Source organism: Mesoplodon bidens, assembly GCF_964165515.1.
Source record: "Mesoplodon bidens genome assembly, chromosome: 8".
Taxonomy (NCBI): domain Eukaryota; kingdom Metazoa; phylum Chordata; class Mammalia; order Artiodactyla; family Ziphiidae; genus Mesoplodon; species Mesoplodon bidens.
This window is the reverse complement of record NC_138165.1, coordinates 92826262-92852622: the sequence shown is the minus strand read 5'-3', so window position 1 is coordinate 92852622 and position 26361 is coordinate 92826262. Positions and strand designations below refer to the sequence as shown.

The 26361-nt window shown below is 53.3% G+C and overlaps 1 protein-coding gene across 1 annotated transcript; it reads right to left on the bottom strand.

Annotated features, from left to right (window-relative positions):
* Nucleotides 1–1462: 1462 nt before the first annotated feature.
* On the bottom strand, nucleotides 1463–26361 carry IGFBP2 (insulin like growth factor binding protein 2). Its single transcript, XM_081242027.1, has 4 exons — nucleotides 25832–26361; nucleotides 3231–3460; nucleotides 2349–2489; nucleotides 1463–1980 (listed from the first exon to the last, which is right to left on the bottom strand). The coding sequence occupies exons 1-4, from the start codon at nucleotides 26256–26258 to the stop codon at nucleotides 1816–1818; spliced, it is 963 nt and encodes a 320-aa protein (XP_081098153.1). The 5' UTR covers nucleotides 26259–26361; the 3' UTR covers nucleotides 1463–1815.

Genomic DNA, 26361 nt, shown 5'->3' with positions numbered 1-26361 from the left:
CCTGATAGTGGGGCATCAGCGTCAGCATGAAAATTTTTTTTAGCGCCCCAGTCAATTCAAATGTTAGCCAAGTTGAAAATCACTGCCCTGGCTGGGAAAGCCAGCACGGCTGCCCCACCCAGGACAGCAGCCACCGGCTGCCGACTACAGCTGAGGGGATGGGAGTGGGGTGGTGGGATCAGCCATCAGTAGACGAAAGAAAATTCGTGTAGGGACTGGTGACCCACAGGCTGCAGATCCAACCAGCGCCCAAAGCCCTCCAGGCTCTCCCCGAGCATCCGCCCTGCTTCCGCCCACAGGGGGCAGTGTAACTCAGGGCTGAGCAGCATCCCCTCTCTGGAGTTAGGGGCCCCAGCCTTGGGCGGTGGAGGTGGGGCACTTCCAGGGACCATTTCCTCATCTGTGAAGTGGAGCTAGTAATAGCACCTCATTTGTGGATTCATGATGATTAACTGAATTAATGCACTTCCGGAGCGGCCAGCCACTAGCTACTGGCCCAGCCTAGATACTCTGAATGGGGATGTCTGCTTTGAGGGACCTGCTTTTCTTCTTCAAGGAGTGAAACTCATCTCACCCCTGATCCGGGCCCCAGGTATCCCTCTGCCTCTCCTGAGATGCTAAATGGACGGTCAGGAGGGAGGTGGATCAGGCAAAGCTGCCTCCGGTCCCCTCCTCCATGGCAGGAAGGGGTCAGATGTCACAGAAGACGGGTGGCACCGTGAAACATGGGGCCAATGGGGCCGTGTGTGGACAGTGGGTCTGAAAGCACTGTGCACTCCTTCCCCCATGCCCCCCACAAAGTGAGGAGCCCCCTGGAACTGGCCGGGGCTGAAGGGGCCAACAGAACCAAGCAGGCAGAGCTCTCACACAGAACTGTGCTTCAGAAATAGGGCCCACATCTGTGCCTGGTTCCCTAGTGCCTCCACATTGGTCAACACGTGCTATTCTGGGGCCAGACAGCTCCTCAGGCCCATCGGCGAGCAGGCCTGGTTTCTCAGAGGTCACAACAGCCCCACTCCTTTTCCTTGGGGGCTGAGTAGATGTCTCCCCCTGGGCAAGGGAGCTCTCCTTGACTTCAGGGGCCAAAGGACCCCAATTCCACCGTTTCCCTGCTCCCTTTCTTCCTCTGCAGTGTCATCTGAATGTGAGAGAGAGGAAGAGACACGGGCTCCACCCCTCCTCCCCCAGGGCCCACCCAAGGGCGGGAAGGTGGCCAGAGCCTCAGCTGGGAGTCCAGACTCCTAGGGCTGCAGTGGAGGCTTCCACCTGGATGCAGGACTTTGAGTCTCCACAGCCCCTCTTCCTACCCCATCCATCTCATTGCTGTGTTATGAATGGAAAACCGAGACCGTGCCTGTCCCACTTCCCCGCGAGTCCAGCCAAGGCTGGAGGGAAGGAGGCTGGTGAGCCTCGAGATCTCTTTCCCACGGGGGCCCCAAAGACTCAGGCAAAAGACACGTGCTTTATTTTTCTTTCCTTTAATGTTAAGCAAAAGAGACACAGGGGTTCAAAAATAAAAATTTCTTTTTTCCCTCTCCCAAACCTTTACCCCAGCTCCGCACTGCAACCACCCGCTTCCTGCCCAGCAGGGACTCGAGGAGGGAGGGTGCAGGCATCTCCAGCTGGGGAGGGGGAAGGCAGGGGGGGGGGGGCGGGGGGGTGTGCTGAGCTCGGTGCTGGTCTCTTTCCAAATATAAATACACGTGTCAGAACTCCTGGAAAATCCTCCCTCCACCCACCACGCAAGTGCTCTCCTTGCTCTGCCAGCTTTGGAGAGGGGTGGGGGGCGGTGCCAGGCACCGGCTGGCTTTAGGTTTACTGCATCCGCTGGGTGTGTAGCCCGCGAGCCCCCTGCTGCTCGTTGTAGAAGAGATGACACTCGGGGTCCCCCCGGATGGTTGGGGCCCCCTGGATCAGCTTCCCGGTGTTGGGGTTCACACACCAGCACTCCCCACGCTGCCCGTTCAGAGACATCTTGCACTGAGGAGACAGAAGAGGAGGACATGGAGGTCTCACCAAAATGCAGGCTCCGTTCACGAGGTCTGGGTGTGCCTGCAATTCTGCACGGCTAATAAACTCCAACGTGACTCACGCTGGTGCTGCTTGCTGGCCCAGGGACCGTGCTCTGGTTATCAGCAAGGCTGCTGGGGATGCCTCGTGATGGAAAAACTCAGCCCCCATCCACAGGGAGGTCCCGTCCAGCCGGGGACCCAGTGTACTGGAGTTCACTCGTAGTGTGAGGCGGAAAACGCACATAAAAGTCAGCGTTAGCTCGCTCAGAGGCTTACAGGTGATGGGGCAAGAAGGCGGCACACCCAGGGTCCGGGGCCAAGGAGATCCTGGCTCACCTGTTTGAGGTTGTACAGGCCATGCTTGTCACAGTTGGGGATGTGCAAGGAATAGAGGTGCTCCAGGGGCCCCCGCTCGTCGGGAAGGCGCATGGTGGAGATCCGCTCCAGCACCTGGTCCAGTTCCTGCTGGCAGGGGGTCTGTGGGCACAGGCACGCGGAGAGGGTGCTTAGAGTGGGAACAGGCCCGTGCTTCTTCTGAAGGGACTTTCCCAAGGCCACACAGCTGGCTGGTGGAGCTGGGAACTTCTGACACCCAGCCCAGCAATCTACCTACCACATGATTTTGCTCCACCGCACCCCTCAAGAAAGTCACCTGCATGTGAGTATTCCCTCCTCTCCTCCATCCGTGTCCACGGCTTTCAGGGGTCAAAATGGGAGCTACTTGCAAATACTGAATTCAAGCGGCTGCCTCTAGAGTATCTCTACACCCACCCAGTGGCCCAACCTCCATTCCCTTCCATAAACCCAACCAGGGCCAGGAGAGCAAAGCTGAGCTGGAAAGAAAAAGAGGGGGAGCTGAGCGAGGGCAGCGTATTGCGACAAGAGTGGGCAAGCTCAGGTGGATCCATCTATATCTCTAGCATCCATTGTTTTGCCTGTGTCCTGAAGCCAAGCAGAAACGTGGAGATTTTAGAAGGAAGGGACTTCAAGAACCCATATGCAAAGCCCATTTCACAGCCAAAGATACTGAGGCCCCTCAAAGAGAAACTGATCAGCCTGAATATGTCAGTGGCAGAATCAGAAAGGAAAGTGCTTTGCCCGCAGGCACACAGGACATGGATCTCACTGGGGGGGGGGGGGGGGCCCACATCCCCGCTTGCTGGGACACTCCCTTTGCACATCCTCCCACCCCTGCAACCAGACCCGACCCGCTCTGACCCTGGCAGGTGGCGGCCGCAGCTTCTTGGGCTCCTCCAGGCCGAGGTGATGTTTGCCACCCTTGCCCATCTGCCGGTGCTGCTCCGTGACCTTCTCCCGGAACACGGCCAGCTCCTTCATGCCCGACTTGAGGGGCTTCCGGCCAGCACCACCTCCACCTCCCAACAAGTTCATGTTCCCGTCCACGTGGTTCTCGACCAGGCCTCCCTCAGAGTGGTCCTCGCCATTGTCTGCAGAGAGAGGGAGGGAGGAAGAGCTGCAGGTCCAGTTTCCAGAGAGGTGGGCCCTCCAGGGACGATCTGGACCCCTGATAATGACAAGGAAGGCGATGACTAACATCTAAGCAGTGGTGCTAAGTGATTTATGTGGATGATCAATGTCGGTTTCACAGCAACGATGAGCACAATTAGCAACGTCCCCCAACTTCTATAGACGGAGAAGCTGAGGCTCACGGAGGTCAATTTCTTGACCAAGATCACAATGCAGGATTCGAACGCAGGCTCTCTGACTCCAGAAAAATGCCTGGGTCACCTACTCGGCTCTGCCTCCACCCCAGGAGGTCAAGGGGGAGGATGCGGGTGGGGGAGCAGACGGGCACAAACGCAGGATGGCCACGTGGGCAAGGCTCTCACCAGGGCACGGGTAATGTCCACCACTCTTCCTGAAAGACCTCTCAGATTCACCCGCCACTAACTCCCCCTGTTTAAAGTCTTCATGAGGTCTGGTCGGAAAAGGCATGGATCGGATGAGCTTTTAAAACTCATGCCACAGAGATCACTGGGCCGGGCTGTGTCTGGCGGGGAAGTGAGGTGGAGAGCCACGCTGCCACCAGAAGAACACAGCGTCCAGCACCCCTCCGCCATCACTCTTCATCCGCCCGTCTGCTTCCTCCACTTGTTGCCCTGACGCTCCACTCCGACTGCTACAGCACTATCCCGGGACCGATTTGTCTCCTGTCTATGCGTGCTGCCCCACCCCCCATTACATCGAGAGCCCCCAGAACAGGAACGACGACCACGCTGTAGTTTCATCTTATCACAGGGCGCGTAGCCTCATCCAGATGTCTGTCCAAGGGCCATCCACTAAGTCTTTCGACGTTCTTAAACCTGCAGCCAGCGGGCAATAGGGAACGGCTCCTATGGTGCACACAGCTCAGGTGGAGGGGCCCTGAGAGCAGCCCTCCCCTCCCACGTTCTCATGCAGGCTTAGGCACGTCCAGCCAGGGAACAGAGTGAATGGTATGGAAGGGTCCTAACCAGGGAGACAATTTCTGGCAAGCTCTAGGTGGGCCGGGGCACAAAGAGCCCCCCGCAGACACAGCAGGGCCAACGGGGTCTCAGACCACGCTGCCTGGAGCGGCCCCCTGCAGGGCTCAGGGAGCAGGCAGGGGGAGTTTCCAAACAAATCTTGCACATTTTCTCTTCCCCTCTAATGCACCTCCGAAAACTTGCAGCCTGGATAACATACCCGAATGGCTTTTACAATATTTCTACACAAGGGTTTCAGGCGAGGCACCTAGTACTTGGCAGCCCTTTCAGAATTCAGGCACAGTGTGGTGGGCTCAGGGGGTCGCTGTCCTGGGCATGCTATACGGTGGAAAGAGCTGGCCTTTACCTGTAAAAGGGGGGGCCATGATACCCCCTCTGGATTGTGAGCTTCGGTGTTCACTCCCTCACCAGCTAAGGTGTGGGACCCTCTTCTGTGCCTCAGGGAGCCAGCGCCTGCATCCTCGGAGCATGCTCCAGCAGACTCTGGGGGACCAGGCACCAGCAGTGTCCCTGGAAACGGAGGAGTTCAACAGAGGTTTACTCCCATCCCTTCCCTTTGCACTAGGCCTGATGCCTGGTCAGTTCTCATTAGCTGGAGCATCCTTTAGAACCAGGCACGTTATCTCCAGACTGGCAAGCGCTGGACAGGAGGGAGGACTCGAGTTGAATTCCAGCTCTGCCACTTTTTATACCAGCTGTATTTCTCCTGCATATATATCCGCACTGTGCCTCTGTTTTTCTTAACCGTAAACTACTGGACAATAATAGTTCCTACTTTACAGAACTGCTGAGAGTATGTTATAGGTAAAGCCGTTAAGATACAGTGTGGAACGCAGAAACTCTACGCCCTGTTGGTGGTGATTACTTTGACGATGATGCTGCTGCTGATGATGATGATGACAGCTGCCTCAGTGATCTGCTACCCCTGCCGTGTGGAACCCAATCAAGAAGCAGGAAGCAGAGGAAGATAAGCTTCTGAGCATCAGAACAGCAGTCATCACACATCCACGCATCGTAAAGCCGTGATGCTTTCCTCACAAGTCAAGGAAAGTCAGTTCATGAAGAACCTTGACAGTTCGCAGTAGCACAGGTCAGATAAGCCTGGTTTCTGCATGTCTGGTTTCCAAGGCCACCACAGAATAAAATCAACAAAATTAAAAGGAGAAAAAGGGAGGCACGTGGTCAGTGGCGAGAAGTATCAAATGGCAGAGAGGAAAGAGGACAGTAAAAAAAAAAAAAAAAAACATAAGAACTCCCGGGGACATTTAGTGCACAGCAAACAACTCCACAGCCATTGATGACCCCTGAAAACTTCCACGTTGTGTGGCCTGAAACAAGACTAGTGTTGATAGTACGACTTCGGGGCATCCAAAAAGGAAAGGGGTAAACACGACAAGTATTCAGTATTAAGAAAGATATCTATCCAAAATTGTTAAACTTTAGAAAAATAAAAATTGAAATATTTAAATGAGTAAGCCCTTTGAAACCCGGAAAATTTGTCTCTAGAATGGCTATTTCTCCAGGGGCTCCGGGTAGCCCAGATTTTATCATAAATAAACCAAGCGCAGATTAGAGATCCTGTTCCAGAAGCCCCAGCACCACCTGCAGGGGAAGGCTGATTTGAAGCATCTGCCACCAAGTTGGGTGGGAGTCCTGATCTACCACGTTCTACAGTCACCCGCCCCAAACTTTCCTCACCCACCCTGCCCTCCCCTTTCTGTCCCTGAAGCTGAAACCCAGAGGCCCCAAGAGAAGCAGTCCTGCTTCCTTGGCTCAGCTACCGGCCCGGTTCCCCTGAATGGGGACTGGCTGCAGCTTTCCCCTGGGACTGGTCAGGCAGCTGAGGCCAACCACGAAGATGATCCCACCTTCCCTGTTCAGACACCAGAGGCAGAGGGCAGAAGGCTGAAGGAGAGGCTTGTGAGAGTCTGAGACAGACCTGGCAGATAAATAGGATGGGCTGATTCAGGTAACCCTCCATTCTGCTTAACATTAACCTTGAAGCATAAGGTAGATGTCGGCACAAATGGGGTGGGGGTGGGGGCTCATCTCCATCCTCACCATCAGGTCTGCCATTTCCATTTCTACAGGCTTCTCTGTTTCCCTGCACCTGGACCTGGTGACACAATTGCGGCTCCCTGTCCTCATCCCTGCAGGTGCTGGCCCGGGGAACACAGGAGGAAGACGGCAAGACGCCTAGAAAAGTCCTGCTTCCCCGGCTGCATTGGGAACCATGCAGAATCAAAGGGGGAAAAAGATGGGGACCTCTGGGTGGCCCTCGCCCAGCCCCTCGGACCTGAGTTCACCCTGGGCACAACAAACCCATCCTCATCGTGCCCTGCCCAGCCTGCTTCCTGAGAGAATCTATGGAGACCTCAACACCACTTCTGCACTCGACGCCCTGAGTTCTGCTCACAAAGTAATTAGACAAGGGCTCTGGGAATTTCCCACCATTTCTGGAACCATGCGCTCTGCTGTCACGAAGCCCGTGACTCTCAGAAGTTCACCGGGTTCCTCTCTTTTGGGGGCAGGTTTGCCCGCCTGCCCCAAGGCTTAAATTAAGACAGCCAGTCTCCACTGTGGCTGCAATTACACGTTCTCAGGTTGAAACAGAGCAGGATGGCGCCCACATTTAGACCTCTTCAGGAACGTCTGGGAAGGCTCCACTCACCAGAACCCAATGCCTGGAACATTCTCGGGATCAGGGTCTCCCAACCCCAACACTACTGTCTTTGGGACCAGAAGATTCTTTGTTAGAAGCTGTCCTGTGTAAGACGCCCAGCACCATCCTGGGCCTCTACCCACCAGATGCCAGCGGCACCCTCCCCAAGTTGCAACGATCAGACACATCTTTGAACATTGCCAAATGGTCCCCCGTTGAAAACCACTGTTTGGAGTTAGGATTGATCCAGAGGCCTGAAGTTCCCGGTCCAGTGCTGAAGACTCCCAGCCTCACATAAAGCAGATCTGAGCTTTACTGTATCCCCTCCCTCAGCTAAGACCCTTCCACCACTGTTCCATCACAAGGAACACTTCTGGCCTATGAGCCTTCCTTCTTGGTGGTGGTGGTGAGGACCCCAGAGGACTCTTAGCCTGCTGACCCCTCTTCCCTAACTCTCCCAGGCACTCGTACCACTGACAGGGGCCAAAGAAGCATCCTTTGGCTGAGCCCTAGAGGTCAGCCCGCAGTTAACGCTCAGAACCAGGCCCTCTGCAAGCTCTGGAAACACTGGATGGAAGAGAGGGGCACACAGATTAATGCACGTTCAGGACTGCAGGCTCCAGGCAGGGCTGGTCTGTTCATCAGGCACAGAGGGCACAGTGCCCGGGGCCCTAGGAAATGTTTTCATTTCTTTTAAAATCAAAAGAAAAAAATAAACTTTTAGGTCAAAGCAAATGTCTTCATATAACACTGATACGTTTGCAGTTATAAAATACGATTTTATAATTCTTCTGTGTTTGCCCACAAAGGCAAACATGTCTGGTGCCCCCAAAAGTCATAATGCAGCCCCACTCCAGGTCCCAGAAGACAGGGCTCAAGTGGGCAGTCCTATCCCAGAAGGAGAGAGATGGCTTCCTGTCCTGAGATGTCCCTGACGGCTCTGAGCGGAAGGTCAGTTCGTCCACCCTCACGGAGGACACCTGGGTTCAAGGGTATGTTTCATTCCATTCCTTTATTGATCTCATCATTGCCAATGAAAGTGCCAATAAGATGAGGAAATCCATGGGCCTGGTCTGCTGACGCAGGTGCTGACACCCCACATCTTGAAGTGGAAGCCCAGGACAGGGAAATGCAATTGTTGACTGGGTGGAGATCAGAAAGGACTGTAGGGCTTCCCTGGTGGCGCGGTGGTTGAGAGTCCGCCTGCCAATGGAGCGGACGTGGGTTCATGCCCTGGTCCGGGAAGATCCCACATGCCGTGGAGCAGCTGGGCCCATGAGCCATGGCTGCTGAGCCCGCGCGTCCGGAGCCTGTGCTCCGCAACGGGAGAGGCCACAACAGTGAGATGCCCGCGTACCGCAAAAAAAAAAAAAAAAGAAAAAGAAAGGACTGTAGGCTGAGAAGAGCCTTGATTCCTTGACTGATCCTATTCCAGCCAAAGAGGTTTAGGGATTCAGCCCCCAAAGTCTGATTGCCTGGCTGAATCCTAGCTTTACCACTGAGCTGTGCAGCCCTGGACAAGTTACTTATGCTCTCTGTGCCTTCACTGCTCATCCGTAAAACAGGCACACACAGGATCCACCTCCAATGGGTGGCAGGGAGGATGCCGAGGGCTGCCGCATGCATACACAGGGCCGGCACAAGGGGCTAGCCCTCAGCTGCTGCTTCCTTCACGTCCCACACTCAGGGCAGCACCCACACGGCACCGCACCCTCACGCTCTGCTGGACAAGGACATTATCACACGTTACCAAGCTCTGCCCATACGTTCCCTTATAGGTGACAGAACAGTCCACAGGAGAACATTCCACACGGAGAACTCCAGCTAGAGATGGAATTTGCCCTCAGAACAGAAATACCAAGTTGCATTTTTTTTTCTGCCTAGGAGAGTTCGGTTCAGAATAATATTTATTAAGCAACCACTTATGTATGCAGCTCCATGGGCTACAGTGCAAAGGTCACTCTAAGAGATGGTTCTTAGCAACCCAAATCACATAACTGGAAAAGCCTGCGGGCTTACAGATGACTGACAGGGACCTCCAAGATTCCTGAAGAGATGTCCCTGTAAGGATTAGTAAGCAGTAGCTGCTCTCTGCCTAGTGACCCAGGAAATGGGTCAACGCTGAAGAAGGGAGTTTCCCAATTATGTACAGAAGGTCAAGCTTTTCCAAAGACAAGTCGGGGAGATGATAGAGGGAGAGTGGAGTCTCCCTTGTGGGAGGCTTGAAGGGCGGGGAGAAGGCCCGTCCTGCCGTAGGGGCACTGCCACACCTTCCCACCTTACACACCTGGAGGAGAGCTGAATGCGAGACAGATGGACCAAGAGGACATGGACGAGGTGTCCTATTTTACAGACAGCAAACCCAAGGCCCAGAAGGACCAGCGCCTGGGTCCAAGAGGAGCACGCACAACGTCTCTGCCGTCATCAGAGGTGCTCCACGACTGGCCTGGGGTCCCCGCACTGCCCTGTGACCCGGCCTTACTAAGCTAGCCAAGCAGGGCAGCCGGAGGGGGACACTCCAGGAGCAGAAAGATGCCTACTTCTGTGCACTGACACTCTGGCTTTAAAACGTAATTTTGGCACAGTCCTTTCCCCCGCAGTGTCATCTGGCTTGATTGTAGCACTGACAACCTTACTCAACGGATGAAGACCCTTTCTCTCATGAAACTTCACTTTCTCCTATTGTGATGCTCTGACCTCTGCTCCACTTGACGTTGGCAACTATCTACGGGAGACCTTAGAGCACTCTGAGGAAAACAAGCCTTAAGAATCTAACAGCAACCCCCTACCCCCTCCTGCTTACGGTGTGAGGCATTTTGTCCTCATGCAGACCTGGTGAGAAAAGGAGACCTCTTCCCAAAAGCATCACACATCTTCACAAGAGGTGAATACACCTCCTTTCTTTCTTCTTTTCTTTATTCCGAAGAAACCCTAGCCATTTTCCAACCTTCTCCTCCGTCTATCTCATGATTATTTGGAAATCTAAGAGCTGAGGGCACCACAGAGATGATCTAACCCAACCCTAAATCCAACACTCCCTCCAGGGAACTCACCTCCTTCAACAGGTAATAGCATTCCAGGCCCTTTGAGAATGGATTCCAAGTAACAGGCCAGGGGAATGCTGGCTGCTTTCCTGGTTCCACCCTGGCTGGGCACAGAACTCACATGGCTCCTTCTTTGTTGATTTCTCCCAAAATGCACTTAACCTTGACATATGTTGGGTAAAAGAATAAACACTATCTACCATCTTCCTCCTCCCTCCAGGACAACTTCTCCACTAATATCCATGGCAGTGGACAATTCATTTACAAACTCGAATGGGCAAAGAACCCCAGGAGTCAAGAGCCCTGAATTCCAACCCTGGCTTTGCCACTGACAATTCACCCGTGATTTTGGCCAAACCCTTTAACCTTTCTGAGCTCTAATGTCTTACGTCCGAAAAATGAGAATACTCACCCTACTAAAGTGAAGGCTGCTACTTAAATAGGCTACAGCATTAGTACCACTCAAACTCCCAGTGTGGGCAGAATCAGGCTTTGGAAGCAATGTGCAGATGATCTAGTTCTTGAACGAGTAAATGAAAGGTGCGTTTGTTTGGTAGAGGGGAACGGTGGGTGATACCTGGTCTGCAGAACGGCCAATGCATGGGGGGAAAATGAGTTAGAAGAGAGTTCTGCATCTACATCTTTCTACATCTTTCTTCTAAAGCTTGATTCTGTTGATTGTATAAAGTCCATATGTGGCTAATCAAAGCTCTCTGCCATCTGATGAAGTCCTTGGGCAAGGGTGGATTTGCCAAAATTACTTTAACTTTGCTTATAGAATTTAGGCAAAGGGAAGATGGGAGGAAGGAAGGCAAGAAATGGGGAGAGGAGAGGAGGAGAGAGGGAGGAAAGAGAGGTAGAGTCTCATAACCGCCGCACATGCATAGGTGAGGCAGGTAAACGCACCAACACACAGGAGAAGATTTTGTTGGAGAGGCTCTGAAGCCAGTCCCTTTGTATGGCTGACTGTGCTCACCTAACTTCACCTAGCATATGGCCACTGTGTTCAACAGCACAACCCACGCAGAAGCCGGGGTGGGTGATTCAGGCCTTGCTGGGAGGGGGGGGAGTTGGGGGGACGTCGTCGGGGGCAGAAGTTAGAAATGGGTGGGGTAGGAAGGGGGCCTATTGGTTAATTTTCAGCTAAGGTTAAACCTGAAGCCCTTAGTCTCTCTGGGTGAGAGACATCATGTGCCTTCCTCCACCTTTTTTTAGCCTGTCACAGGCGGGTAGGCAGCGGCGGCCTCTTACACTGGAATCCTGAGTAGTACGTGCGTGGATGTCTCACGTGTTGGCATTCCAGCCCATCTAAAGGCGTTCCTGGACGGGCCATCTACGCCCTGCTGACACCCAGCTTCACTCCAAACTCCCTTCCCATTCTCTGAGCCCCTGCTCCCTGCTAGGGAGCCAGCTAAGCAAACCTGATGTCTCTCAGATGCCACCTCGTTCTGGGAAAAATCCCTTTGGCAACAGACCAGTGGCTCCTCAGTATGTTTTTTGAACAAAAGGTCTCCTCTCTGATGACACCCGCCGCCCACCCGAACATAAGGGAATGGCTGCAAACAAGCAGCCTCCTCTGATGCTCTAGACCCATAGGTCCCACAGGAGATCACATCACACAAGGGCGAGAACTGGCCTTTCTCACCTTGAGACCATCTCCCTGCACCGACAGCTACCACGAGCCCATCACCTAGCTAAGGGCTGCAGAGCTGGGTAAAGTCTGTGGACTGGGATGGCCAGTAGGCACCCAGCCCCATCCTCATACGGGGAAGGAACCGCTACTGAAGATAACGGCGACGGTGGACAACAGGAGGGCAGAGAGGGCCGACTCCCTGCCACGCCACTCGGAGCCCTTTTTGGATCTCCTCTGGAACACAGGCTCTGGAGCTCGAAGCCTTGGCCATCCGGTTCTAGTGCAGCACTGGCCGGAAAGCCAGAGGCCCAAGGTTCTGATCCTGATGTTACCGCCAGGCCTGGGATTCTGAATGATGCCAGGCTGGGTGTTCCAGATGTGCAGGCCCCGGTGTGCTCAGCTGTAAATTCAGAGAGTTAGACCAGGCAAACAGTTCCCAATTGTAGCTGTTCATCAGAAATCGTCTGAAGAGCCTGCAAAAAATAAAGTCCTACACTCCAGCCCCAGAGCTTCGGAGACAGCAAGCCTTGGGGCGGGGGGAAGGGGGGGGCGCGGTCAAGGACTCTGTACTTTTAACAACCACCTTCCGGCTCAGGGCCCCATTCCTCTGTGATTCCTGCCTCGGTTTCCTGAAGAATTTCTTGGTGATGGGAGAAAAGGCTTCTATGCAAGAGATACGGCTTCACATGTACACTTTGCAAAGACGAAGCCTCGTAAGCTCTTCGCACCCACTGACATGCGGGTTCAAAAACAGACACATGTATATGCTTAGATGCACATACAGGGGCCCTCCTCAGCCAAGCATCATGGAGGTTTTCTAGAGCATCTCTCATCGCGGGCTCCCCCTCGAGTGACCAGAAAGCGCAGGGCCTCCCTGCCTCTGCGTTCTCCAAAGGACTGCTTCATAAAACACCAGGGTCATTCCTGGAATCGCCAAGACCTAGGGAGGGTCAGGGCTGAGGCAGACAGTTTGAGAAAACAAAAACATGCTCAAATTCAGCCACGGTCCTCTGGGGTTCTGAGAGCCAGTCTGTCCTTGAAGAGCCAGAGAAATTGATATCAAGATGGTCAACAGCACGATCAGCTTTCCCTCCTTTCCATGAGTCCCCAGCATGTCTCGTCTGGTTCAGCTAAAGCCATCTGAGAACCTGGCAAGGGGACCTACCTGCTGAAGGCCCAAGTGAGCGGAGAGTGTGCTTTGGTGCAAACGTAGACCAAAGGCTTATGGGAAGAGTGTGCCTGACCCAGTAATTCTACTTCTCTCTGACATGTGCACAAAAACGTTCATTGCAGCATCACTGTACTTGCCAAAAGCTATTAGCAATGGGATCCGAAAGCCTTCCAATAGATGAATGGATAAATAAAATCAGTAGGGTAATACAATGGAATAATATACAGCAGTTAAAAAGTATAGCTCTGGGGCTTCCCTGGTGGCGCAGTGGTTGAGAGTCCGCCTGCCGATGCGGGGGACACAGGTTCGTGCCCCGGTGTGGGAGGATCCCACATGCCGCGGAGCAGCTGGGCCCGTGAGCCATGGCCGCTGAGCCTGTGCGTCCGGAGCCTGTGCTCCGCAACGGGAGAGGCCACAGCAGTGAGAGGCCCGTGTACCGCAAAAAAAAAAAAAAAAAAGTATAGCTCTGACCTGTGTCTATCGACATGCATAGATCTCAAAACCTAAAGTGGACGGGGGGAAAAGTTGCAGAATGAAACCTTTTATGTACATTTTCCATTATCTCAGAGAATGACTCTGAAATGTTGGTCATTCATTAGCAAATCTGTTTAGCTAAGAAAGAGAAACACTAAATAATGCTAGTGGTTGTCTCTGGGGAGGAGGGCCAGGGAACAGGTGGCTGGTGGGGAGGGCCATCAGCGGAAGCTTAAAAAAAAAGACTTGAAGTAAATATGACAACGAAATATCAACGTTCCCAGCTGTGGGTGGCAGACTGGCATTATTATGTCATTCTTAGTATTTCTCTGCATTTTTAAAGCTTTCTTTTAAAAGGAACTCACTCCATCCACCTCTCACCCTCCTTGTCAAGCAGGGGTATCAGTAAATACGGGTGCCCCTTGAACCCCGCTGGCTGGAGGAGGACCAAATCACAGTGACATGGCCAACTTCAGTGCCACTCTCAGAGGCCAGTGTCACAAGAGCCACCTGCCTGCCAGTCGGAGACTGACCACAGGCTCCCGGCCAGGTCTGTGCAGTATGAAGAACTGGGAAATGAGTCAGAGCAAAGACTCGAAGAGAGTGGAAGCGGGTCACAGGGTCAAGGAGGGGAAGATGCAGGAATCAACACTCAAGGGTCACTCATGCCCAATGGAAGGGAAACAGCTGTTCTGGCTTCCTAAGGAGCAGGGAGGTGGCAGCCTTAAACCGAAATGGGAGAGATCTATGTTAGAAGCCACCCGAGTTTCACAGGAAGAACTAAAATGAGTAACAAATTGCAGGTGGAAAAAAATTACACATCTTCCTCTGGTATCGTTCAAGAGGAAGGAGGATGGACAATATGGCCTCCAAGTGTCCAAAGGCCACTCGATTGAGTGGACGACGGGCATCCCTGGGCCAAGCACTCTTGTAATTGGACTCGGCTTCCTTCACAGCCCTGTAGCCTGAGTGCGCTGGCACAAAGCCATGGGTCCATGCTTTTCCTTCCTCCTCCAAAGGAGGGAGCTTCTTGAAGACACAAACTTGTACTTAGCTTCCATAGAGTGTAAAACAAAGTACACATCATGAAAGGAGGGTAGGAAGGGAGACATTTTGTGTGCTCAATTTGCCTTCTTGGAAGAAAGAGATTGAGCTTTCGTCTTCCAAGACTGGAGATTCTTTTCCTTCTGTAACTTTATCCACCAGAGAGGGGTCCCATTATTTCACATCAAGATTTCCCAAGAGCCCTGGTCAAAAGGCTAAAACAGCACCCGTTTACTTACATGAAATGTATATACATCTCTACTGACTTGGTTTCTTCTTAGATAATATCCAACTTTTTCAAATGCTTTTCTTGCTCCCCTCCAGGATCAAACAGCATGTGCTGTGGGAGAGGGATAGCTTGGGAGTTTGGGACTGACATGTACATACTGCTCTATTTAAAACAGATAACCAGGACTTCCCCGGTGACTCAGTGGTTAAGAATCCACCTGCCTATGCAGGGTACACTGGTTCAATCCCTGGTCGGGGAAGATCCCACTTGCCACGGAGCAACTAAGCCCATGCGCCACAACTACTGAGCCTGTGCGCTAGAGCCCGCAAGCCACAGCTACTGAGCCCACATGCCACAACTACTGAAGCTTGCGTGCCTAGAGCCCATGCTCCGCAACAAGAGAAGCCACCGCAATGAGAAGCCCGCACACCACAACGAAGAGTAGCCCCCGCTCGCCGCAACTAGAGAAAGCCCGCTCGCAGCAACGAAGACCCAACACATCCAATAGTTAATTAATTAATTAATTTTTGAAAAGGCTATCTGTATTAAAAAAAAAAATAGATAACCAGATTTCCCTGGCGGTCCAGTGGTTAAGACTCCATGTTTCCAATGCAGGGGGTGCGGGTTAGATCCCTGGTCAGGGAACTAAGCTCCCACATGCTGCATGGCACAGCCAAAAAATAGAATAAAATAAAATAGATAACCAACAAGGACCTACTGTATATGTATAGCACAGGGAACTCTGCTCAATACTCTGTAATAACCTAAATGGGAAAAAAATTTGGAAAAGAATAGATACATGTATATGTATAACTGAATCACTTTGCTGTACACCTGAAACTAATACAATATTGTTAATCGACTATACTCCAATATAAAATAAAAATTAAAAAAAAAAGCACGTGCTACAGGTGGTATGATAACTGTATCTGTATAGAGTCAGTCTCATAGCTTGTACCTGTGCTCAATCAGTGTTTAAACATTAGGAAAGCTGACTATCCAAAGAGCCTAGAGTATCCTGTTATATTACTTCTTTTTTTCATGTTTCTGATCTCTCCCTCACCATCTAAGCCCCAGAGCAGCAAGAGTGGTTAGGAGAGAAGAAAGGCACTGAGCGAACAGAAGCATGAATTGGAGAGGAAGGCTACTTCCCTCTACCAGGACCCACATTCAAACAACTGTCCCTCCACTCAGCTCTGATGTCACCACACAGACCAGCTCCCATGGACCATAAACACTGGGTCCCACTCACCTCTCTCCTTCCACCCTCTCCTTCTGCCAATTCTTCTCCATCCCCAGACGTCTCCCAGCTATCCCAGGCCTGACAAATTGAACCCAGAGGATGCAAAAAGAAACTGAAAACCTGCAAAGATGTCCAGGATTGCCGGCCACACTCTCAAACCAGCACAAGAAGTGTCTTGAATATAAATAAGTGTCTTTAAATAGGTCACCATGCGTTCTTTTCCTTCAACTAAAAGTTCACTAATTTTGTCTGATATAAACCTGCAGCACATCAATTGTCTTCCTTGGTTATGCTCTCTTGGTTTAGAGGAAGCAAAGGAACCACAGATAACTAGCAGGGCCTCAAGTAAGAATCCTCCCCTCAAGGGGCATGAATGGACCCTGGTCCGCGGTCAGCCATGGCAGAACCACAATGAGTAACAACGGCACCAAAGGTCATGACCGCCCTCTGGAAAACCCTCCACCACTGACTCCATTCTGGACTTTCCAAAGCAAAGGGCAGCTGTCCAGGTAAGCCACACCCTGTGGAAGCAGCCACACTTCCTTGTAGGATTCTTAAGTGCCCCTTCTTAATAAACCTGGCCAATCAGCAAACAGCTAAAAAACAAGCATTTGCCTTCTTCTGTTCTGTGTGTTGACATCAGAGGGAGAAGAGAGGGGAGAGGGGTCAGCATCAGTACGACTCACCTGATTCTCTGAGTTTCTAACCCTGTGCTAAGTAGTTTGTGTACAGAACAACATGAGGTTGATAATTTCTTATCTCCTCTCACACTTGACTAAGAAGCCACAGGGTATGAAGTCAGTGGCACAAAATCAAGCAGCAACAGCAGAGCCAAAACCAAATCCCAGGTGGTTTATTTAACTCCATAGCTCTTAACCAACAGAATGGCATTGGTCATTGGTATCATGGTAAACTCCTGACCAAGACCTTGTAACCCCAGGGCTTCCTTTCTACTGTTCCCCATCACCTTGTCTCTTCCCATCTCTACAGGACCCTCCCTCATCTTCCCAGGGAAGGAAGCCATCAGTCATAAGCCAGCGGCCCCCACCCAACCCCACAAAGCCCTTAGGATCCAGTAAACCCATTCCTCCCCACCCCCCTTTATCTCGCCTGACACACCTCCTGCCAGTGTCTCTATAGAAACCACCCAGCCTTATCAGGCAATTGCAAGGGCAGGGCCCAGGGGAACTGTCATTTTCATTTTATCTTGGCCTCAGGCACTTTAGAAAGTAAGTTCCCCATCCACAGGCAACTTGGCACCTCCATCCAGAAGTCAAGACAATAGACCTAAAAGAAACTTCCTGGGGAGTTGCATAAAGGAACATTTTTGAGAAGTTATGCCTTAATTACTACCTCCCAGGGAAAAGGAGCTTTTCCAAGCAGCAGTATATAATTCACTGCTTCTCTGCGTGTTTGAGTCTGATGGAATGGAGCTCTGGAACGAGAATCTGGAGACCCAGACTCCGTTCTGGTCCGTCCATTCTGGTCTGTACTTGCCTTGGCATTTGAACCTGAATGCGGCCTTGATTTCTTCACCTGTCAAGTGGGGAGAATCTTGAGGCTAAAACAGCTAGAAAAAGCAAAAAACCTACAGTCAGACTTCCCTGGCGGTCCAGTGGTGAAGACTCCGTGCTTCCAATGCAGGGGGGCGCAGGTTAGATCCCTGCTCAGGGAACTAAGATCCCACATGCTGCTCGGTGTGGCCAAAATATTTTTTTAAAAAAATAAAAAACAAAAAACAAAGAACTACAGGCATTTGGGTAGAAGTAGACAATATCTAGAAAAAAAGCAATTTTAATTATGCTTTTGTATTTTGTCATTTACCCTGTGAGGCAGACCCTTTGCTCACGGCACCCCTACAATCCAACTCAGATCACTCCAGCTAGAAGGCCCCCATCTCCTCGACCCCTATCAGGAAGGAACCCCTGAGCCTCCCCCCCTCCTCCCCAACTTACCAAGGCCTCCCCGGGCCAGTGCCCCTCCCCACAGGGCTTCCTCACCCGCAGAGCTCAGTTCCTTGAATGAACACAGGCTGACACACCTACACCCGTCCACTAATTAGAAACCTCCCCAGGCTCTGCTCGGGGCCAACTTAACCAGGGCCTGTGGGCCAATTCCCCAGCCCGGCAGCTGGAGGTCTGCCAGGCCCTGCTCCCTTCTCCCCAATCTTCACTCCTGCCTTGCCTCCCAAGAGCCAGGAAGAGATGTGGGGCTGGCGGCCAGAAGGGGCCCCAAGGGCTGCCAAATGCCCCCCTCCCCCCCACCAAAAAAAAGGGGAAAGGAAACAATTCCTCACTACAGTCGACTCTGTATTTCTTTCCGGGGGAGCCGGCTTTCTGAGCAAGGTCTCCCTCTGCGTCCTGACTGACACCCAGGAGCTGAGCCAGCCCAGATCTTCCTTGGCTTTGTTAAGGAACAGGAGTGGCCCAGGAGGGGGAGGGGAGGGTCGAGGATCAGAAGCCAAGTAGGGGGAGGGACAGAGGGAGATGGTCCATTTTGCAGTAGGAAAAAAAAAGCTCCTAGAGCCCATCCACTCTATTCAGAGTCGGGGAGAGGGTAAGGGAGGGGGCAGTTACTCTGGAACCTGAAAGCCAACACATTTCTCTGGACCCACCACCCCCTCTGTAAGGAGAGCTTTGCCTCTCCTCCCCACTCCTCCTCCCCACCACCAAGGTCCTCGGAGTTTAACAAGACCGTCCACCCCAGATGCCCAGTGGCAAACGCTGTGCTTTGTCCCTATTGTCCCTGGTTTCACCACAAGCATCTGCTGACCCCTGAAGACTCAAGCATCCAGCTTCTCTGCTTCCTGGGGCCTCAACTTCATCAGATGCTTGACAACAGACACTGCGTCCTGTCATCGTGGCCAGACGGGCCATTCAGAGGGCTTTCCGGGACCACAGATGGCATCAGACATCAGGAAGAACCCCAGGGCCCAGAAAACACCCCCCCATGCCTGCTGAGAACCCCTCAGGCCCCACTCCACTGGGGAGTGAGGTCAACGCTGGAGACGGCGTAGTAAGAACACATCGCTTTTTTGGATAGAACATCCAGTTTCTTTGCCAGGATCATGTTCAACTTTCTGGCACCCTAGGCCCAGACAGGATGGACCTGAAAGCCCACTTTCCTGGGGCCGGAAACGGGCACCATGGGGTCTTCACTGGCTGCATTGACAATACGACACAGCTCACCCGGCACACGCCGTGTACCAAACGTGTTAGTACACACTGGTTCTGACACTCTTCTGCTAAAGCCTGGGTCCTAGCAGGTGACCTGTGGAGGCCATCCGTGCAGGAAGGTGCTGCCCACCCCTGAGATGTGGCCTCAGGGATTCCCCAGTCCTCTGAACTCCAGCAACTGGAGAGCTGGGTCCTAGAGGTCGGCTGGCAGGTGAAGGCAGGACTCAGCTTCTGGGTGCTGGTGTTCTTCCTAATGTCCAATTCAACCTGTCCCATTTCTGAGTAGCAAGGCCAGCAAGAGTACCCAGGGTCAAACTCTGGGGCCCGCTCTGCCCCCTACAGTCCCTCCACCCCCATTCGGGCACTACAGTGAAGCTGCCAGAAGAATGGTCAGCTCCAGATCCTAGCGCATGAGCCCTAAAGAGCACCACCTAACTTATCCATAAAACGTGCAAGCCTTGGACCTCAGGCCATCTGTTTATTATCAACTGGGTGTCTTCTGCATTGGAAAGAGTTTCATTACCTTTTCCACAAACAGCTCCACTACAGTCTGTCTGTGAAAATGGGTCAGAGGTATGGATGCTTCCATTTTATAAGTGGAGAGATGGAAATCAAGTGGCTCATTACAGAAAAAAACCGAAAAACATCCAAGTGCACAGACTTATGTATTATCTATCTGTACGCACACACACACACACACGCACACACACACACACGCACACACACACACACGCACAGATGTGACCCTATGACGTTGGCGCTACCAAGTCCCCATTTACAGATAAGGAAACTGAGACTCAGAGAGAATATATCTCTTGCCTCGGGTGGCAAGTACAGTGGTAGGAAATTGCGTTTTGAAGCAAAGCCAGGTCACACCAGGATGAGGCCCCTTAGCGTCTGGTACAACCTTCAGAGACAGGTGGCCTGCCTGACACAGCCAGTTCGGCCTTTGTTTTAAAGGCCGCCTAAGTGTCAGAGAGGAGACGTCGCTTGCCAAGACTAAGGCAGCTAAGAGAACCTACTACGTGCCAGGCATTCTGCATTATCATAGCTGACCTCACATGTACCCCATTTGAGAAATACAATCATCCCCATTTCACCAAAAGATAAGACCCTGGCCCGTCATCACGCACGTTCTCAGAGACGGGCCTGCACTGGAACCCAGGTCAATCTTCCAGCAAAGGCCAGGCTGCTTCCACATCCACCCACTGCCCACCAGCTCTTCTCTCTAGAGGCCCGTCCTGGGACCCTTCTGCCTCTCCTGACTACTGCACGCGGGCCACTTCCATTTGTGAATTCCCCAAGTTCTAGGACTTGGGCCTCTCCAAAGAGTCAAGGGAATGCAAATATCTGAACGGTGGCCCAAGCATCACCTGCACGTGGCAGGTGTCCAGGAACAAACCTTCTGGCTGACGGGGGTCAAAGTTTTTTTCTGCCCACAGCCCGCACTCACTTGCTTGGTCACAGAGGCAGAGGGGTACAGAGGAAAGGCGGCCAGGTTAGCCTCTCACCTCACTACTTAGCTGCTCAGGTGGCCCCTCCATTGAGCCCCCGAGTCCACACCTGCGGAATGGAGGTAAAAAGCCTCCCTTGCAGGGATGCTGTAAGACAGGAGACAAAGCAGGCAAAGAAGTAATTCATACCAGGATGAGGACAGACGGGAGGCTACCTGCCATCTCAGCCAAATGCTGGCCAGAGACAGCAAGGAGAAGCAGAGAGGCTCCAAACATCTGCCAACCAGATCGCCAGCACCCTGGCGCATTAGAAGTATAACCTCGCTCCTCTCTGTGCCTTGGTTTTGGCAGAAGCAGCCCTAGCAGGCACCCCCGCCCACGAAGCCCAGCCCCGGCACTGCCAGCCAACCGCCCTCCTCATTTAAGGGTCAGATTTGGTTCAAACACGCCAATCCCCAATCATCTACGTGGTCTCCATCTACTTGGATCCCTGAGGAAGGCCGGGCCAATCTATTTCCCATGTCATTTTCTAGAGCCCTGTCCACCTGCTTAGCATCCAGCCAGGTGTGCTAGAATTATAGTGGGAGAAGCATGGGAGAGAGAGGAGAACGGTCCAGAGTGGGTTGTGAAGACAGGATGGAGAAAGCAGAGGAGGAAAAGGGGAGCTGGGAACACAGAGAAGAGAGAGACTAAAACTAAATGCGGTCCCTGGATAGGCAGTCTCTTTAAAAAATAATGATAATGATAACCAAGCCTTGTTTTTTTTTTTTTTTTTTGGCACGGTTTTGTAGTATGTGAGGAGGACCAATAACAAAACCAAACATGGGCACAGCCTGTTCATTTTCTACTTCTCCCTCATTCCCTTTAGCAGCCCCTGCCCTGCCCACCCCTCCCCGCCTCGGGTACTCCTGTCCTGCATTTCATTAGAACCAAGAATTTTTGGAACCTGTTCATATCAGAACTTAGCAATTGTGTGTCCCATTTTCTACAGCAGAGAATAGCTAATCTGAGAACCGAGGAGAAGCTAACCTGATAAATGGGCTAGAGAACAGTGATGCTCTCAAAGTCACCCTCAGTGTCTGACAGCTGGTGATTGAACACATCCCGACTCTCAGGCACCTTGCAGTCATTTCTGTAGGAATTCTTTCCCCCAAAGGAATGATGTGCCTGAAAAGTTTATTTTAAAGCTCACTGCTAAGGTAAGCTAATAGTGAGAACCATCTAACCCTCCCTTTTCCCTTTGCCTGCCAGGAAACTCAAGGCTCCAATTAGGCCAAGAACCACTGCATAGATAGACCCTCATGTCCACAACAGATGGGTTTTTCTTTCCCCCTCTCCTCCAACACCTATTCTAACTCAGAGACTCCTTACCTCTGGTTTTGTTTTTGTAAGATCTTTTGACACTGTTAATAGGATTTTTTTTTTTCTCAAAGCTTCCTCAAATATCTCATCAAAGGAACAGACAGGGCCATTATCACTACACATGGGGAACGATCTCCGTGAACACTCTGGATGGGAGTGGAAGGTGAGCAGGGAGACTACGGGCAAAGACTCCAACACTGCCTGCCTCTGCCTAGTTGGTTCGGGACCTGTGGAGTCACACCCTCCAGACCAGCCCCGCTTCCAAGGCCACAGCGCACAGAGCCACACCCTGCTTAATCCCTGTAGTCAAGGAACTACAGATCTCCGGTCTCCCCAGAGGGACGCAGAAGCAGCAGCCCTCCAGTCCCCCATCTCCCCTTCCAACACACTCAGGCAGAGCAGCTTAGCAGAGCTCGTTCTGGGTATTCTGTCTAGGGTGGGGGGTGGGGAAAGGTAGTGACGCTAGCAATCAGTGACAGTAGGTCCCACTCGTTCCCCAAGACTATTTTACGACTTTGAACTCAGTATGCAAATTTATGCAAGACAAGATGCAAAGCAGCGCTCTGAGCCAGAAGTCCCGTTGCTTTTTCTCCCCCTTCTTTGAAGCTGCACTGAACCACTGTAAATCAGCCCTCGCCTCTGCCCCCCTTTATGCTCCCCCAGCAACTGCAGATGCAAAGCCTCCCCAGGCCCGCCCGCCCGCCCGCCGGCCGGCCCTGGGACTTTGAATGACTGCACATTTCTATAGCACCTTTATAAGTGCAGCGGGCCAGACGGCCACTTGGGCAGCTCCGCCCCTCGGCATAATCCCCGGCATTGTACACGGAAGGGAAGGAGGCAGGGGAGATGCTTGAGGCAGCCAGTCCGGCCCGGCCGAGGCCCTGAATTCTGAAAGGGCCCGGACTGGCCCAGGCCTGCTTCCTTTCCTTTCCCTAACGTTTCTAGGCACTTCTGCTCACGCCACCACCAAACACACCCACGCATTTCTCAGGTCCAGACTTCACGCAGATCTCAGGGTCCCCCTCCTGTTTTTCTTCCAGGCCCACCCACTCTAAGCCCCCCACCCCGCAATCTGCGCCTCCGTCTGACTTCTGGGTTTCTTTGAACCACCAAGTCCCAGCCCATCACCCCCATGGGATGCAGGCTCAGCACCCGCTGATGTGCCCACCCCCACCCCCTGCATCCCAGCCATCCCCAGGAAGCCAGCAACACAGCCCCTGAGTCCAGGGAACAAAGACAAAAGAGCTAACAGCAAAGCCGGAACTGCTGGGGTTTGCTGCCTCGAAATAAGAGGGTATGTTTAAAATTCTCAAAAGCAACCTGCTCAAAGAGGAATGCAGGCTGGGATGGGGCGGGGGGGGGTCATTCTTCAGAGGGGGGAGGAGAAATGGGAGATGGAGAGGAGGCGGCAGCATTCAGTGCTAAGGTTTCATCGGGGCCACGTTCTTGTCGGCACACCCCACCCAACTCGGACCCCCGCAGTCCCCACGCAGCACCCCGATCCCCGCCCTGGCTCAAGACCCTCTCCTGCACAGGAGCCTCAAAACCCGCCCCTCTCTCTCTTCCCTGCACCCCAGCCAGCCCAGGTTTCTCTCCTCTTCACAGTGCCCCCTTCCCCTCAGCCCTCTTCACGCCTCAGGCACCCCGCTCTTAGCACTTCTTTCCAGGGCACCAGCTCAGCTTCCGCCCACCCCCAACCTTGGTGTCCCCTCTTCCCAGTCTGGAGCACAGGAGAAAAATGCGGAAGGCGGCTGTCTGGCCGCTGGGAGCAGGCTGTGGAGGCAGCTGGGGCTGGCTGGCGGAAAGGAGTCCCATAACCAGGCAGAAAATCCACAGTGACATTCTTCCCATGAACTCACCCCATTGTCCCCGAGCTCCCCTGGCGACTCCAGGGAGGAGTGAATGGGAGAATTCCCAGCATCTGTTCCCTTCTGAAGACCCTAACCTGCCTCTGGGGGTTGGGAGGCAGGACAGTTGGTGTTCAGGCAGAGAGTGAGAGGACTGAAGAATGACAAAATGCCCCCAAACAAGTTTTTTGAGGGACACAGCCAGGCTAGGAAGGTTAGGAAGGACATGTGCTACGCACTTGGTTAAAACAGTCAGAATCCAAACGATTCTATGAACGTGGAGGCCTTTTGAACAAAAGTTCACCCTGCTGAGGGAGATGTTTAGTTTGTCAGAGTTCAGTTCAGAAACCACAGTACCTCCCCGGTGGACCACGGGGTGCTGGGGGGCGAAGGAGGAGGAACGCGGGACTGGGGGGATGGGCACCCACAGTGAAAGGACCTTTGCTGAGTCTTTTCCCTTTTACTATTACTTTCTAAGAGAAGCTGGAGGAAAGGGTTAACTTCGAGGCAGGCTAGGGAGGGAAGCAAGCCGGAGTGAGAAGAAAGGGACTTGAGGGGTTCCGCTCAGAGGAAGCCCTAACTTGCTGTGCACTCAAGGTCAAAATGCGACAAAGAAAAGATTTCAACTCTGACTCCTAATTGTATTCCCAAGGAGAACTGGGAAAAAAACAATAGCAGGCTGAAGGAAGGGGGCCGGGGGGTGTCCGGGGCGGGAGGGGGCCAAGGACGGCAGAAGCTGACAAGCAGGCAAGAATTTTTCACTTTTTCTTTTCTTTCTTTCCTTCTTTTTTTTTTTTTCTCTAAGTTTGAGAAACTTGCTTTTTAAACAACAGCAGCAGGCAGTGGACACATTTCACCACTGTCTCCAAGAGGAAAGAAAATAATTACAGCTTCCTCCAGACCACTGGGGCAGGAGGCTTTTGTAATTTAAAAAACAAAACCGACAACAAAAATAACAAACAACAACAACAAAAAAAAAACCAACACGTGAGAGATCTTTATAGGCTGGTTGTGTCCCCCAAAAAACTTGTTTGGGGGTATGCGAGCTCCGTACAAAGAACCTCAGGGCCCCCATTCTATGGGACAGGAAGAGCTCCCTCAATTAGGATGGGGGCGGGGGGAGGGCAACACCTCGCTCCGGTAAGAGTAGCTGCGCCCCGGCCCAGGCATCCTCCTGCCGGACGCCCGGGGGCCCAGATGCTAAACTGAGCGGCCTGGCTGCCCCCGCCCCGGGCCGCAGCCGGCGACCCGGCTTAAGTTACAGTGACTCAACGAATGGGGTCTCTTCCTCGCCTCCCAAACGTCCCTCTCTTATCGTTCCACACGACATAAAAGCAAGAGCCTTCTTCGTCCTCTCTGTAAAATAGCAGCGTTCCTTTTTAATTTTCCCCCTAGGCAGCCCAACCTACGAAGTACCAACAAGTCCTTTCTTCTCACCTCACAATCCCAGAAGGAAGGGGCCTCAAGGCGCCGCTGCCTTCTTCTAGCGCCCCCTTCTCACTAGAGGTCCCTGGTGTCACCGGTACCCGCCAGCCTCAGCCCCCGGCGGCGTCCTCCACCAGGACCTCTCCAGGAACCTTCGGTCGGCGGTCACCAGCTCAAGCGGCGCCCCAAATAAGCCTCAAGCTCCTACTCACCCCGATCTGACCGACACCCTCCTCCCCAGGAAATCCCCCCTCCAAAAAAAGAAGTCAGGGTACATTCCACCGGGGAAGCCTATGGTAACAGGGATGCCTTCTCTCTCCCCATTTTTCCCCACCAAATTAGTAGCCGGGGATCTTCCGCACGCTTGAACTCCAGTTCCCCTCCCCGGGCCTGACTTTCTGGTCCCCCCTCCCAACAATCGCTCAGAGCCGGTCCAGGACTCCGCTCTTCCTCCGCTAAAACGGTCTCAGAGGTTCCGCCACACATTCCTTCCCTCCAGAAGGGCCGCCAGCCAGGCTCCCCCGCTGCCCTCCAAGTTTCTCCGAACTAGTTGTCCCAACCAGCATTACCTGCAACCTGCTCGGGGCTGGCGCTGTACTCGGCATCCCCGTGCTTTTCGCAAGTGCCCTCGCCGTGAACCAGCGCCCGCAGGGGCAGCTCGGAGCCCGGGTGGGGATAGCAGCGCAGCCCCTGGCCGCAGCGCGGGGTGTACACGCCGCACCGCTCGCCCTCCAGCCGGGCGCACACGGAGCAGCAGCCGCAGCCCGGCTCCCGGACCAGCTCGCAGGGCACGCGGGCGTCGCCGGCCGGCCCGGCCTCGGCGGCGGGCTGCGCGGCGGGCGGGGGCTTGCAGGCGGCCAGGCTCTCAGACGTGCAGGGCGGGCAGCGGAACAGCACCTCGGCGCGCGCCCCGCGGCCGCCGCCGCCCGCGCCCAGCAGCAGCAGCAGCAGCGGCGGCAGCAACGGCAGCGCGGGGCCGCCCAGTCTCGGCAGCATGTTGGCGGCGGTGAGCGCGACGGCGGCGAGCGAGCGGGCAGGTGGCACGGCCCTGCGAGCGCGGGAGCCGCCTCCTCCGCTTCTTTCTCCTCCCCCGCCGCCG